This window comes from Octopus bimaculoides, chromosome 11, assembly GCF_001194135.2.
Source record: "Octopus bimaculoides isolate UCB-OBI-ISO-001 chromosome 11, ASM119413v2, whole genome shotgun sequence".
Lineage (NCBI taxonomy): Eukaryota > Metazoa > Mollusca > Cephalopoda > Octopoda > Octopodidae > Octopus > Octopus bimaculoides.
The window spans coordinates 54,814,336-54,828,027 of NC_068991.1; the positions used below are offsets into that span (position 1 = coordinate 54,814,336).

Consider the following 13,692-nt stretch of genomic DNA (forward strand, 5'->3'; position numbering starts at 1 on the left):
TATAAATGATGTACCTGGTGTAAGAGAAAATCCATACGATGTACCCGGTGTAAGCTATGGACACATAAAAGGTGCAGCAATATCAAAGGAAGGTTAACAGGGAAAATAGTTTTTGTGTGTGGCAGATGCACTGGGGCAATAAACACTGAAGATATACAGAAAACAGATTCCATCACATGCCAGGGGAAGAAACTAGAAATAGTTAATAGCTTCCACTACCTAGGCGACCAAGTCTCTAGTGGGGGTGGTTGCTCTGAGAGTGTAGCGTCTAGAGTAAGAATAGCCTGGGCAAAGTTCAGAGAGCTCCTACCTCTTCTGGCAACTAAGGGCCTCTCGCTCAGGGTAAAGGTAGACTGTATAATGCATGTGTGCGAACTGCCATGCTACACGGCAGTGAAACATGAGCCATGAATGCTGAGGACATACGTAGGCTTGAAAGAAATGTCCCACTGTCTAGGCGAGCAGGCCAGTACTCTCCCTGATAGGACGGCCAGTCTGTCATGGTGTTACCCATTTACAGCTGAGTGGACTGGAGCAATGTGAAATGAAGTGTTTTGCTCAAGAGTACAATATGCAACTAGTTCAAGAATCGAAACCACAATCTTACGATTGTGAATGCAACTCCCTCTAAACAGTTGGACGGACACACACACACACACATATACACATATAACTATTTATATTTACTGCATATAAAACTACAGTGCTAGGACTTTTTAATATTTCAACCCAATCATTGTTTCTAGGTTGCTTGGGTAACAAAGTCCGGACAAAGTGAACTCGTTGAGCCTGTTGCCATTCGACCAACCAGTGAGACTGTCATGTACCCTTCATACAGGAAATGGGTTAAATCTCACAGAGATTTACCGATACGGCTTAACCAGTGGTGCAATGTTGTGGTAAGTTTTTGTTTTTTTTTCCAATAATTAGCATATAACTGTTTGTTTTTTATGGGTTTGCTCTGGCACCCCATTCACTACCATCTTGTCTTATTCTCAGCCATTTCCTTCACACCTTTATATAATGCTTGGTAACCATAGGGAAATATTGTAGATGAGGTTTGGCAACAGGGAGGGCATTTGACCATTGAAAATTCATTTCATTGAATTTCTCTGACCCATATAAGCATGGAAAAGTGGACATTAAAATGATGATGATGATGTAGTAGTTGTAGTATTTTAATGCTGAGTTTTAATAATCTTCTCAGTAGGCCTAGCATAGAGATGAGTATCATTTCAGATGTATTAATTAAGAAAGAATATTAAATCAACAACAATAAAGAAACATCAAATTTAACCCTTCAGCATTTAAACCAGCCATATCCAGCCCAGATATTCTACCTGTTTTGTGTTTAAACTGGCTAAATCTGGCATTTCACTCCTACCCTACAATATCATGCTCAAGATAAACAATCCATTATCAAAATCTTGAACCCACAAGATAATGCATGATTAATTCAAAACAATGTGAATAAATAAGTATTACATTTGACAGTAATCTGAATGCTAAAGAGTAAAAACTTCTAATTTTCAGTCTGTATTTAATCTCTGTGGCAATGGGATAATGAATATCAACATTGATTAAGTAGTTGTCATGAGTTCAATCTGTAGGTCAGTCAAGCTTATATTTTTGTTGAAGTATAACAAATTGATACAGACAACGGAATGAGAACAATCTACTCTTGTGGATTCAAATAAAGGGTTAGGTTCCAAATTTCAAGAACCTTACTGAATATGATCGGTACCAAAGTTGGCCAGATGGTATAATGACTAAAATGCTATGATTATAAGAACCAAGATGGAGAGACTAGTCCAAATGTATTGCTATATTGTAATGTTTTAAAACATTATCTGCCAATAGATTCTGAACATTTTCCTTCAGTTTTTACTCCCAATATGAAGTTTAAATATTTTAATGAAATTGCTTTCACTAAACCTTCTTATTCTAATAGCGCTGGGAATTCAAACACCCGCAACCTTTTCTTCGCACGAGAGAATTCCTCTGGCAAGAAGGGCACTCAGCATTTGCTACTATTGAAGAAGCAAAGGAAGAAGTAAGTCTACACGTTTCTTTATTGTCATTATTATAAAAGCAGCGAGTTGGCAGAATCATTAGTGTGCCAGACAACATTTCTTCTGGCTTTCTATTTTCTGAATTCAAATCCCACCGAAATCACCTTTCATCTTTTCAGATTCAGGGCCTTGTGCCAAAAATTGTTCCTGGTTTGAGAAGAATTTGGCATAACTTGAAGAACCTATGGAGAAATGTTCAAGTTTCCAAAAGCATTCATAAAAAAGCGCCTTCAGAAAGCGCAAGCCTCCGTCAAGGCAACACCAACAATTAGCCACAGATGATTTTTAAAATGAGAATATCTGAAATAAACTCGACTGCTCTCACAAACGTGAATGCTAAAAATGAACACAGCCGCTCTCAAAAATTAAGTATAAAAAAAAACGAAAAAATAATCCAGAATCCTTGTTCAGTACTGGATCAATCCCAAAATCTAATCAGTTTCTGCCAGTCATGAGGCCAAACATCCCTGAAAGTTTCATCTGAATTCATCTAGCGGTTCTTGAGATATCTTGTCCATGGACAAACAAACATGACTGAAAACAATACCTCTGCCAACGCGGAGGTAATTAATGAGATTGATCAAGGTTAACAAGGATGATCATTGGAAAGCCTGTTTAGAAACATTAAAGGTTAGTCAAGTGAGATGACCAGTGGAACTATGATCTTCTGGTTTTATATAGGCCAAGTGGTGGAGGAAAATGTTTCTCAGGAAATTTTGGTCATCAACAAGAATCAACTGACTGATTTGATCCAGAAAATTTTCAACCTAGTAGCTCTGGACAGCTTCCAGGAATCTCTGGCCTGGCAGTGCTACCATAGATATTACTGGTTAGAGCTAAATTCTACTTGCACAAATGTGCCTTCAACCAGATCTGTTTTAGATGTACACAAAACACCAGATGCATTTTTCTACTGTCTGTACATTGCCAACTTGTATATAGTTTTCGGTGAATTTTTCATGGATCCAGCTAGTTATTATTATTGTTATTGTTATCATTATTATATCCGCCTTAGTGAAGGTGGAGGTATCATTTTCAGTTATGTTTGTTTGCCTGTGGACAAGGATTCCAGCTTATTTTTCCTGTTTTTTAACTTAATTTTTGAGAGCAGTCGGGTTCATTTTTAGTATTTTCGTTTGTGAGAGCAGTCGAGTTTGTTTCAGATATTCTTATTTTAAAATCATCTCTAGCTAATGGTTGAGAGGGCGTTGGTGCTGCCTTTGTGGAGGTTTGCACTCTCTGAGTGCTCTTGTTATTATTATAATTAAGGTGGCTGTAACGGGCAAAATACTTAACATTTCATCTGTCTTTACATTCTGAGTTCAAATTCTGCTAAGGTTGACTTTGCCTCTCAGAGTTGCTAAAACAAGTACTTGTTGTACACTAGGGCTGATATCATTGACTTATCCCTTCCCTGAAATTGCTGACTGTGTGCCAAAATTTGAAACCATTGTTATTAAGGTGACAAGCTGGCAGGTTCATTACCATGCTGAACAAATACTTAGCAGCATTTCTTCTGACTTTTACGTTTCTGGGTCCACTTTGCCTTTCATCCTTTCGGTGTCAATAAAATAAGTACCAGTTGAGCACTGGAGCCAATGTAATCAACTTACACCTTCCCCTCAAAAACCACTGACCCTCTACCAAAATTTGTCTGTTGCTCCATTCTGAGTTCAAATTCCACTAGGGTCGACTTTGACTTCCATCCTTTCGGAGTAGATAAAATAAGTACCAGTTGAATACTGGTGTCAATGTAATCAACTCATTCCTTCCTCAAAAGTTGCTGCCCTTGTAGCAAAATTTGAAACCATTATTATTATTATTATTATTATTATTCATTTTCTTTGAAAAGACATTTTCAACTTGTTTTCCAACAGGTGATGACAATCCTAGGTTTATATTCCCGTGTTTACACAGATTTATTGGCCATCCCTGTTATTGCTGGTAAAAAGACTGAGAAAGAAAAATTTGCTGGAGGAGATTATACAACAACAGTTGAATGCTACATTTCTGCCAGTGGTCGAGCCATTCAGGTAAATTTCACTTTCATTCATTATGTTTCTGTCATTAACAGTGTTGACTGATCTCAACATCTATTATTTTTTGTATAAGTCTAAGTCCCTTGGCTTCTCAAGATAAGCTTGGACAGTTGCTGTGCTGATGATGGCTATTGAGCCAGAAACATGTATCCACAACTGTCCTCTTATCTCCAGACAATAAGCCTGTCCTTTTCCTTAATGGTATATCAACTTTGAAGAATTCTTGAATCTTGATTTCATCTCCTCTTAAGTGACACTGGTCATAGCTTGCTATTTGGTAATTATGATACATCTTCTAGAAGCAGAGGTAGTTGTAATTAATCAAAAATTTACATTGTATGGTATTTGATTTAACTGTATTTTTCTGTGTTGCTCAAATACATCTTAATTCCTCTTTGTTTTTAACCTTTTAGCATTCAGATTTCTCTGTCAAATATGTTTACTTATTCACATTGTTATGAATCTGTCATGCTTTACCTTGCAGCTTTGACAATTCATTGATGTGATTGTTTAATTTTAGAATAATATTGTAGTGTAAGTGTGAGAGGCCAGATCTGGTCAGTTTGAAGATAAAACAGGTAGATTATTTTGGCCAGATATTGCCAGTTTAAATGCTAAAGGGTTAAATTATCCCAAACAGACTGATTCTATGCCTACATATTATAGTTCTGTGATGCCAGCCACTACAGTCACACATTAAACAATTATTCCCTAATATCTCTCAGACTATCGACCTATTATACTCTCCATACATTAGTATATTAGTATATATCAGCAACACAACCAATGTTTCCACAAAATAGACTCTATCAACCGCAATCAAACACACTTATTACTCTAATTATCAACAACACTACATCATCATCATCATCATTATCATCGTTTAACGTCCGCATTCCATGCTGGCGTGAGTTGGTTGTTTTGACTGAGGATATACATAAAAACTAAAGCACAGAATTAATTAAACACACTTTGGTTCTTCTTCAGAATCATTATTATCATTTTATGTTTATTTCCCCTCCCTACCCACCCCCCATGTTGGCATAGGTTGGACAAGTCTTTCACTTGTCATCACTCATTGCAATCCTCATCCTCTGGCACACACAGCAACAAAGAATACCTGACAGTTTTTTTGTTATTTTATTATGCTTGCTGGCTATAGAGAGATTTTCTGCAACCAGACTTTGGAGTTACATCCAACTAAAATGAGAAAGGAGCAAACTTCCATGTTAGATTACAAACAACACATAAGATTCACTAAAGATATGAGAATATTGTCACCCTCACAATGCTTTTTCCCCCAGATTGAAAGAAAATATTCACTATAGAAAACACTACCCTTTGCATCATTACATACACACACTCACACACATCTTAATCATCATCATCATTGTTGTTTAACGTCTGCTTTCCATGCTGGCATGGGTTGGACAGTTTGACTGAGGGCTTGCAAGCCAGAAGGCTGCACCAGGCTCCAATTTGATCTGACAAAGTTTCTACAACTGGATGCCCTTCATAATGCCAACCACTCTGAGAGTGGAGTAGGTGCTTTTTACATGCCACTGGCATGAAGGCCAGTCAGGCGGCACTGGCAATGACCACACTCGAATCGTGCTTTTTATGTGCTACCAGCATGAGACCTGTCAGATGGCACTGGCACCAACCATGCTGGAATGGAGCTTTTTACGTGCCACCGGCACAGGTGCCAATCAGGCAGTGCTGTCATCAGCCACAACAATGACTTCACTTGACTCAACAGGTCTTCACAAGTGCAGTTTACTGCCCAATGATCGAAGAGTACTTTTTAATGGGTCGGTTATACTGCACTGGTATAGGCCACGGTTATGGTCTCACTTGGTTTGCCAGGTTTTCTCAAGCACAGCATATCTCCAAAGATCTCGGTCACTTGTCATCGCCTCCTGAACCAGCTACAAATGTTTAGACATTACTTTAGAATATTTCAACAATATTCTAAAAACGGCCACTTTCACCTAATCATATCAAATACAACACACACACCACGAGAAAACCAAAATAACTACAACAACAAGCAATGGGGGAGAAAATTCTGTGAATTTTAATGTTTCAGTAAGAACTACAATTGGGTCACTCTTATTTTTTTATGTCTGCAGTGTTAGTTACTGTAAATCTACCAGAGCTGTATATTTTTACTTTTAATTAACAAAATTACAGAAAACATAGACTTGAAATAAAAGGTTGCTTTTGATCAACAAAATTGTCTTACCTTCAAATGTCCTCAACTTATTTCCATCTTTTTACATCGAATGTCAACTAGTTAATGGTTTTAACTTTTTTCTAATATTTTTACAGGGAGCAACTTCGCATCATTTAGGACAGAACTTTTCAAAAATGTTTGAAATTCAGTTTGAGCATCCTGAGACTCAAGAAAAACAATACGCTTACCAGAATTCTTGGGGTTTAACTACGCGAACCATTGGAGTTATGTGTATGGTTCATGGAGACAATGTGGGTTTGGTACTTCCACCAAGAGTAGCATCTGTACAGGTTGGTTTCTATTCAGACGAGTTACTAATTTATTCAAATCTCTCTCCAGTTTGTCAGTGGTTAATTTTATCTCAACCCTCTATATTTATAAATCTCTAGCAGTGGTCTGCCCTTGGGCAGGTCCTGTGCATGTGAATCTTCTCCAACACTCACTATATTAAAAGGTTGGGGAACGTACCCTTGCCTGCCACTGTTAAGTAGATTACTGGAACTTTGGCTACTGTGACTAGACTTGAGATGAATACTGGAATGGTTTCCCGTTGCCGTCTCCAAGCAGGTGGGATTCAAACTCTGAATGTAGAGGGCTGGAAGATATACCGTAAAGCATTTCTGTCGATGCACCAACTCTACCATTTTCCCACCTACAGAGCATCATAAAATGAAGTGTTTTGCTCAAGAACACAATGCACCATCTGATTCTGGAACCAAACCCAAGGTCTAGCTATCACAAGTGAAACACCATAACCACTAGGTCACATGCCTCCACATATTTATTTATAAGAATGAAGAATAACTTCACCAATCCATGCAGATTTACTTAAAGTAAATGTTGTTTCTGTTTGTAGGTTGTGATTGTTCCATGTGGAATAACAGCTACTTTAGATGCTGAAAGCCGATCCAAACTCTTAAAAATGTGTGAAAATATAAATACAACTTTGAAACAGAATGACATTCGTTCAAAAGCTGATATACGAGACAATTACTCTCCTGGCTGGAAGTTTAACCATTGGGAACTTAAGGTATTTTCCTGCTTTTAGTTAAATATCACACCTCTCTCTCTCTCTCTCTCCCCCCCCCCTTATTTTGAGAGTCATGCATTTTCTTCTTTTTGCAGGGTGTCCCAATACGTATCGAGATTGGTCCTCGTGATATGAAACAAAACCAATTTGTTGCTGTCAGAAGAGATACTGGTGAAAAAGTTGAGATGGTCAATGATAACATTGGCAAGAAAATCCAAGAATTACTAAATAAAATTCAAGACAATTTATATGCTAAGTAAGTACTAAAATATACTGTCTTAGTAACATAAAGTGCACTTAGTAGTATTTAGTTGTGCACCAATATATTTTTTTTCTTTACAAAGGACTTTTAATGATTTAGAATCGAGTAAATAATTTTTGAAGATTTTAAAAACCAGAGGGCGCTTCTCTCGTGATTAATTTATCAAATATCTTTTAAAAATATTTGTTAATGACCAAAGTCAGCTGTTGCAAGAAAGTAGCGCTGTGGCTGTCAAATTGATTTTATTCTTATGAAAATGAGACAAAGATGTCCAATTTTGATTACTATTATGGAAGGATTTTCTCTGGCATCTATTTATGATTAGGAAATTCAGCCTGGTCGCCCATCAAGGTAGTTAAGAACCACAACTAAGAAAGTTGTTGTTGAAAGAAAGACTTCCAAATACACAAGCATTTAACAATATAATCAAAGAAATGTTGTAAACCACTGACTAGTTTTTGCTCCTGGAGTGATGACCCAACCAAGAAGCAACAATAAAGTATATGTGGTGTATGTAACGCTTTTAATTTTCCAACACATGATCATTTGATCAACCTCTCTCTTCCTTACATTCTGTATCATCTCAGTCTGTCACCTTCATCATTTCAACTCTTGTGCTTGCTGCTAGGTTAAAAGCCATGTCATTTGCCATTGCATTCCGCTTACACAAGAGAGTTCCAGAAAAATTTAGTAAGAGTACTTAATGGAACACGGTATGATAAGAGAAAGTGTGTGAGACTCTTCAAGCAAGCTTAATACATAATCAGTGAAATTAATGTCTTCAAGCAGGGTTGGTACATAATCAGCTGGTCTAAATGAGCATGTTTTTGTAGAAAAAGAAGAGATGAACAGAAGACACCATCTAACATTCACAGTGGCTGAACAGCATATGTGAATAAAAATTTAACAATAATGTTTGAATGGCATCTAAATGTATGTATCATCATCATCATCATCGTTTAACGTCCGCTTTCCATGCTAGCATGGGTTGGACGATTTGACTGAGGACTGGTGAAACCAGATGGCTACACCAGGCTCCAATCTGATTTGGCAGAGTTTCTACAGCTGGATGCCCTTCCTAATGCCAACCGCTCCGAGAGTGTAGTGGGTGCTTTTATGTGCCACCGGCACGAAGGCCAGTCAGGCAGTACTGGCAATGGCCACGCTCAAAATGGTGTATTTTATGTGCTACCTGCACAAGAGCCAGTCAAGAGGCACTGGCAATGATCTCGCTCGAATGTCTTTACGCAAGCCATCCCCAGAAATTGTAAAGTTTACCATTTTTAGAGAATTAAATAGTTTTATTTGTGTTCTCTTGAATAGTGAAGGTATACCCTTTACTTGTTCCAATCATCAGACCACGGCCATGCTAGAACACTGCCTTGTAGAATTTTTAGTCAAATGAATTGATCCCAGTACTTATTTTTTTTAAAGCCTGGTACTTATTCTTTCAGTTTCCTTTTGTCAAACCACTAAGTTATGGGGACATAAACACACCAACACCAATTGTCAAACGACACACACACACACACACACACGTGATGGGCTTCTTTCAGTTTCCATCTACCAAATCCACTCACAAGGCTTTGATCAACCCAATACTATAGAACTATAGTAGAAGACACTTGCCTCAGGTGTCATGCTGTTGGACTGAACCTGGAACTATGTGGTTGGGAATCAAACTCCTTACCACACAGCCACACCTGAAACTTCAGTTATGAAGGTGTCATTTTCACAGTGTCAGATGTCTTCCAAGTCTCTGTTCATAGAGGATATCAATGTTTGCCATGACATGTTGTTGATGTTGTCTTTTAACTAAAACAGTTGTTGGGAATCAGAAATTTCTTGGAGTTACAACTCGAGAAGAAGCTCATTTTGCAACCGTGTTGTTTCGGGTTTAGTCCCATTGCATGGCACCTTGTACAAGCATCTTCTATTAAAGCCCCGAACTGACCAGTGCCTTTTTTGAGTGAATTTCATTGATGGAAACTGTGTAGAAGTCTGTTATGTTTGTTCCTCACCCACTGCTTGACAACAAGTGTTAGTTTGTTTACATCCCTGTAACTTAGTTGTTTGACAAAAGTGACCAGTAGAATAGATACCAGGCTTTAAGAAACAAATACTGAGGTCAATTTGTGTGACACCCTTCAGAGTGGTGCCTTAACATGGCCACAGTTCAATGACCAAAAGAGATAAAAACATAGAAATACTCTGCTAGTGTTTTTTTTTCTTTTTTTTTTTTTTTTTTTTTTTTTTTGCGCTTAGCTCACTACAATGTTAGTAGGGGAAATTACTTAGAGAAAAAGAAATATCTTGTGTGCAATTTTACAGACCAGCTCTGCTTATAAATACAAGGAAAATAGTTATTTAAACCAGCTACATCAGGCTCAAATATTCTACCTATTTTATGTTCAAACTGGTCAGATCTGACCTTTCACACCTTCCTACAATGCCATTCTAAAAATAAACGATTACATCATTCAAAACTATGTGAATAAATAAGCATTAGGTTTGACTGAATTACCTGAATGCCAAAAGGTTAAAGCAATCACAGAAATAATGGTAAATATATTCCTGTAAATTTGTATTTTTTCCCTCCAAAAATTGTTTGTTTTTTGGTTTTATCTAATGATTGGACTCAATTCTGTTTTCCATTTTTCAGCGCCAAGAAAGAACATGATGAACATCTCTGTATCTCATATAACTGGAATGATTTTTGTAACTCCCTTGATCAGAAGAAAATTATCCAATCTCCATTTTGTGGAGAAATAAGTTGTGAAGACAAAATAAAGAAGGACAGTGCAAGGTATGTTGTTTTATCCTCTGAATATAAATTATGAAGTGTTCTCCATCTTTCTTTCTCAGTCTGACCTCTCTCGACTTCTCTCAGTTAATTTTATGCAGGTGGCACATAAAACACACCTGGCACACTCTGTTAACTGGTTGGCGTTAGGAAAGGCATCCAGCCATAGAAACTATGCCTCAACAGACAGCTCCATGTCAAACCATCCAACTCATGCCAGCATGAAAAGCAGACGTTAAACGATGATGATGGTGATTCAAAGGACTCCACCCTGACTCATCTTAACCACCATCTTCTTTCACCATTTCTCTTACATTCACCTTGTAATTTGAGTCTAGGTCCCCTGCTGGTATATCTCTCTTTTCCAACTGAAGTAACCTTATATCTCCCTCACAACAAGATCTCTGTACCCATTCCTCTATCATACCTCTCATGACCTAGCATAAAGCCACCTCCCTCAGTACAGCTTCACCCCTTAATTGAAGTGGTCTTGTCTTGCAAGTTGTGACCTCACTCATACCAATAGCACATGAAAAGCACCCAGTATACTGTCAAATGGTTAATGTTAGGGAAAGGCATCCAACCATAGAAACCATGCCAAACTAGATGGAGCTTCATAGAGTCTTTTGGCTCACCAGCCATTTAAGCATGGAAAATAGATGTTGAATGATGATTATGTATGGATCTCTCTCTCATTTTAATGCCATTATTAATACTTCATAACTAATATAATTCAAAAGATTTTTACTTAATTCCAATTTTTATTATCATTATTTTATTTCATGTTTGAAGTTAGAGTAATTTTTAAAATTGTGTCTAACCCTTTAGCATTCAGATTACTCTGTCAAATGTAATACATATTCATTCACATTGATTTGAATTAATCATGGATTATCTCATAGCTTTGAGATTTCCATATGATTTGTTGATTTTTACAATAACATTTTTAAGTAGGTGTGATAGGTCACATCTGGCTAGTTTGAATATAAAACTGGTAGAATATTTGGGCAGGATATGACAAGTTTAAATGCTAAAGGGTTGAATACATTTTCTAATATTGTTCTCTAATGTCATATTCTCTAACAGCATTCAGTATTGAATTAATGATTAATTCTTACTTTTTCAGAGATGTAGTTGTTGAAGAAGGAGCTCCAGCGATGGGAGCCAAAGGATTATGTATTCCATTTCAACAGCCCGCTGAACTTAAGCCTGGTACTTTGTGTATCCACCCCGATTGCAAAAAGAATGCAAAATATTTTACTTTGTTTGGCCGCAGTTATTAAAACCCTGTCAAACTATTTTTCTATAACTATCAATTAAAAACAAAAATAATCTATATTTAGACTGGACTCATTTCTTTTTAACCTGAACCTCATTAACATAATAACTGCTTCTGTAATTCTCTTCTTAAATTAAACCCTTCATTACTGTCTCATATTCAAATAAATATGAATTGAAATTTCTAAATATTTCTCTGTGTATACTTTAGTTGTTCTTTGACTTTATTTGTTATTGGCAGGGTGAGGATTTAGTAATTTTCTAAGGTACATATGATGGCTCAATCAAGTCCTTAAAAGACATCATACATGTGATCAGTACTGTGAGAGGGACAACAATGACGTCAGAAGCTCCACCAATGTTCAATATGATAGTGGATAAAAAACTGTGGCTTGGACTGGCTGTAGCAATTGGATTCTGAAAGCTGGGTCTACTGGGTGGAGTGGATGATTGGGAATGCACAGCTGACATCCAGAATGGATGAATTAGTCAGAACATCATCAACAAGCTCATTTTCATCAAAACTAAAGTTTCTGATTGAACTCAGTGTGCAATATGAAAGCAGAATAGGAAAAGCCCACATCTACAAGAGTAAAAAACATGACAGTTTAACCATCAATCAGACTGAGATAATCTGGCTTCCAAACCAAATACCTTGCCATAGGTTTGGTTGCGAGAGAGTTTGTGAGCAAATCTACCTTTGATCTCATGAAACAACTCTTGATTTAAGGCAATGGCAGAATCAGCTGAAAAGAATTCCAACTGGGTCTGATCAAAGAGGAATGGAAGTGAATTTTAAAAGGTTTAATTTACCCTACAATCATTTGGTGTCTTAGACTGAACTGGTTGCGTCACCCACAGTACCTTAGCTCTGGGATACCTTTGCAAACTGTAACACAGAATGTGGTAACAGAGAGATATCCAGGAGTCATGACCTGGATGTGGCCTGGTCCCCTTTGTAAGGAGTTAAGAGCCAGAATGCATACATGGAGCATGTAGGGTGGGGCCCCTTCTCTGAAAACCTTCTGATGATCAGCTTTCCCTAGAGTTTCTAATTACCTAAAAACTGAAAAACTTACTGCTGTGACATTGTAAGTTCAAAACACCAAATAAATCCAAAGCAAATTTAGTCATGCGCTTTACTATCACCATTGTCCAACCTGTTCCCACAGCAAGTTTCACATCTCTCCCATGGCCAGACATATTTCTGATGGAAGACGGGAAATGGACAACATCTTTTGTATGGCAATGATGCTCATCTACAACAACCGTGATGTCAAAACAAAGACACACATTGACATGTGTGAGCAAGCATAAACACACATAATTAAATATATTTATGGGCACAGGTGTGACTGCAATAGGAAGCTTGCTTCCCAACCACATGGTTCCAGGTTCAGTCCTACTAAGCAGCACTTTGGACAATTGTCTTCTATAACTTCAAGCCAACCAAAGCCTTGTGGGTGTATTTGGTAGATGGAAACTGAAAGAAGGCCATCATGTATATATATATATATATATAATGTATGTGTGTGTATGTCTTTGTGTCTTGACAGCTGATGTTGGTGTGTTTACATCCCCTTAGCTTAGCAGTTCGGCAAAAGAAACCACTAGAATAAGTACCAGGCTTTGAAAAACATAAGTGCTGGGGTTGATTCATTTGATTAGAAATTGTTGGAGGTGGTGCTCCAGCATGGCTGCAGTCTAATGACTGAGACAAGTAAAAGGGTAAATACATAAATAAATATACATGAATTAATTTCTTTCAGTTTTCATCCACTCACAAAACTGTGGTCAGCCCAGAGCTTATAGAAAACACAAGGCATTAGGAAGAGCATGCTAAAACAGACTGGAGCTTGCTGCAGTCCTCTAGTTTGCCAGCTCCTGTCTAACCATCCAACCCATGCCAGCATAGAAGACATGTTAAATGATGATGATACCCAAGGTATCATGCTGTAAAATTATATATATA

General features: G+C 37.4%; 1 protein-coding gene and 1 long non-coding RNA gene across 3 annotated transcripts in view; one reads left to right on the forward strand and one right to left on the reverse strand.

Annotated features, from left to right (window-relative positions):
* LOC106868415 (bifunctional glutamate/proline--tRNA ligase) overlaps positions 1-11,913 on the forward strand; it is a 63,182-nt gene extending 51,269 nt beyond the window's left edge. For both annotated transcript variants that reach the window (XM_052971851.1, XM_052971850.1), the window contains exons 26-33: positions 747-899; positions 1,952-2,053; positions 3,950-4,105; positions 6,443-6,637; positions 7,204-7,377; positions 7,473-7,633; positions 10,302-10,445; positions 11,569-11,913. In XM_052971851.1, coding sequence (XP_052827811.1) covers positions 747-899; positions 1,952-2,053; positions 3,950-4,105; positions 6,443-6,637; positions 7,204-7,377; positions 7,473-7,633; positions 10,302-10,445; positions 11,569-11,725 — 1,242 coding nt within the window. In that variant the 3' untranslated portion in view covers positions 11,726-11,913. The remainder of the gene's footprint in view (positions 1-746; positions 900-1,951; positions 2,054-3,949; positions 4,106-6,442; positions 6,638-7,203; positions 7,378-7,472; positions 7,634-10,301; positions 10,446-11,568) is intronic.
* LOC128249091 (uncharacterized) overlaps positions 5,155-13,692 on the reverse strand; it is a 21,916-nt gene continuing 13,378 nt past the window's right edge. The window contains exon 3 of the long non-coding RNA XR_008265221.1: positions 5,155-5,311. This is a non-coding gene — a long non-coding RNA (uncharacterized LOC128249091). The remainder of the gene's footprint in view (positions 5,312-13,692) is intronic.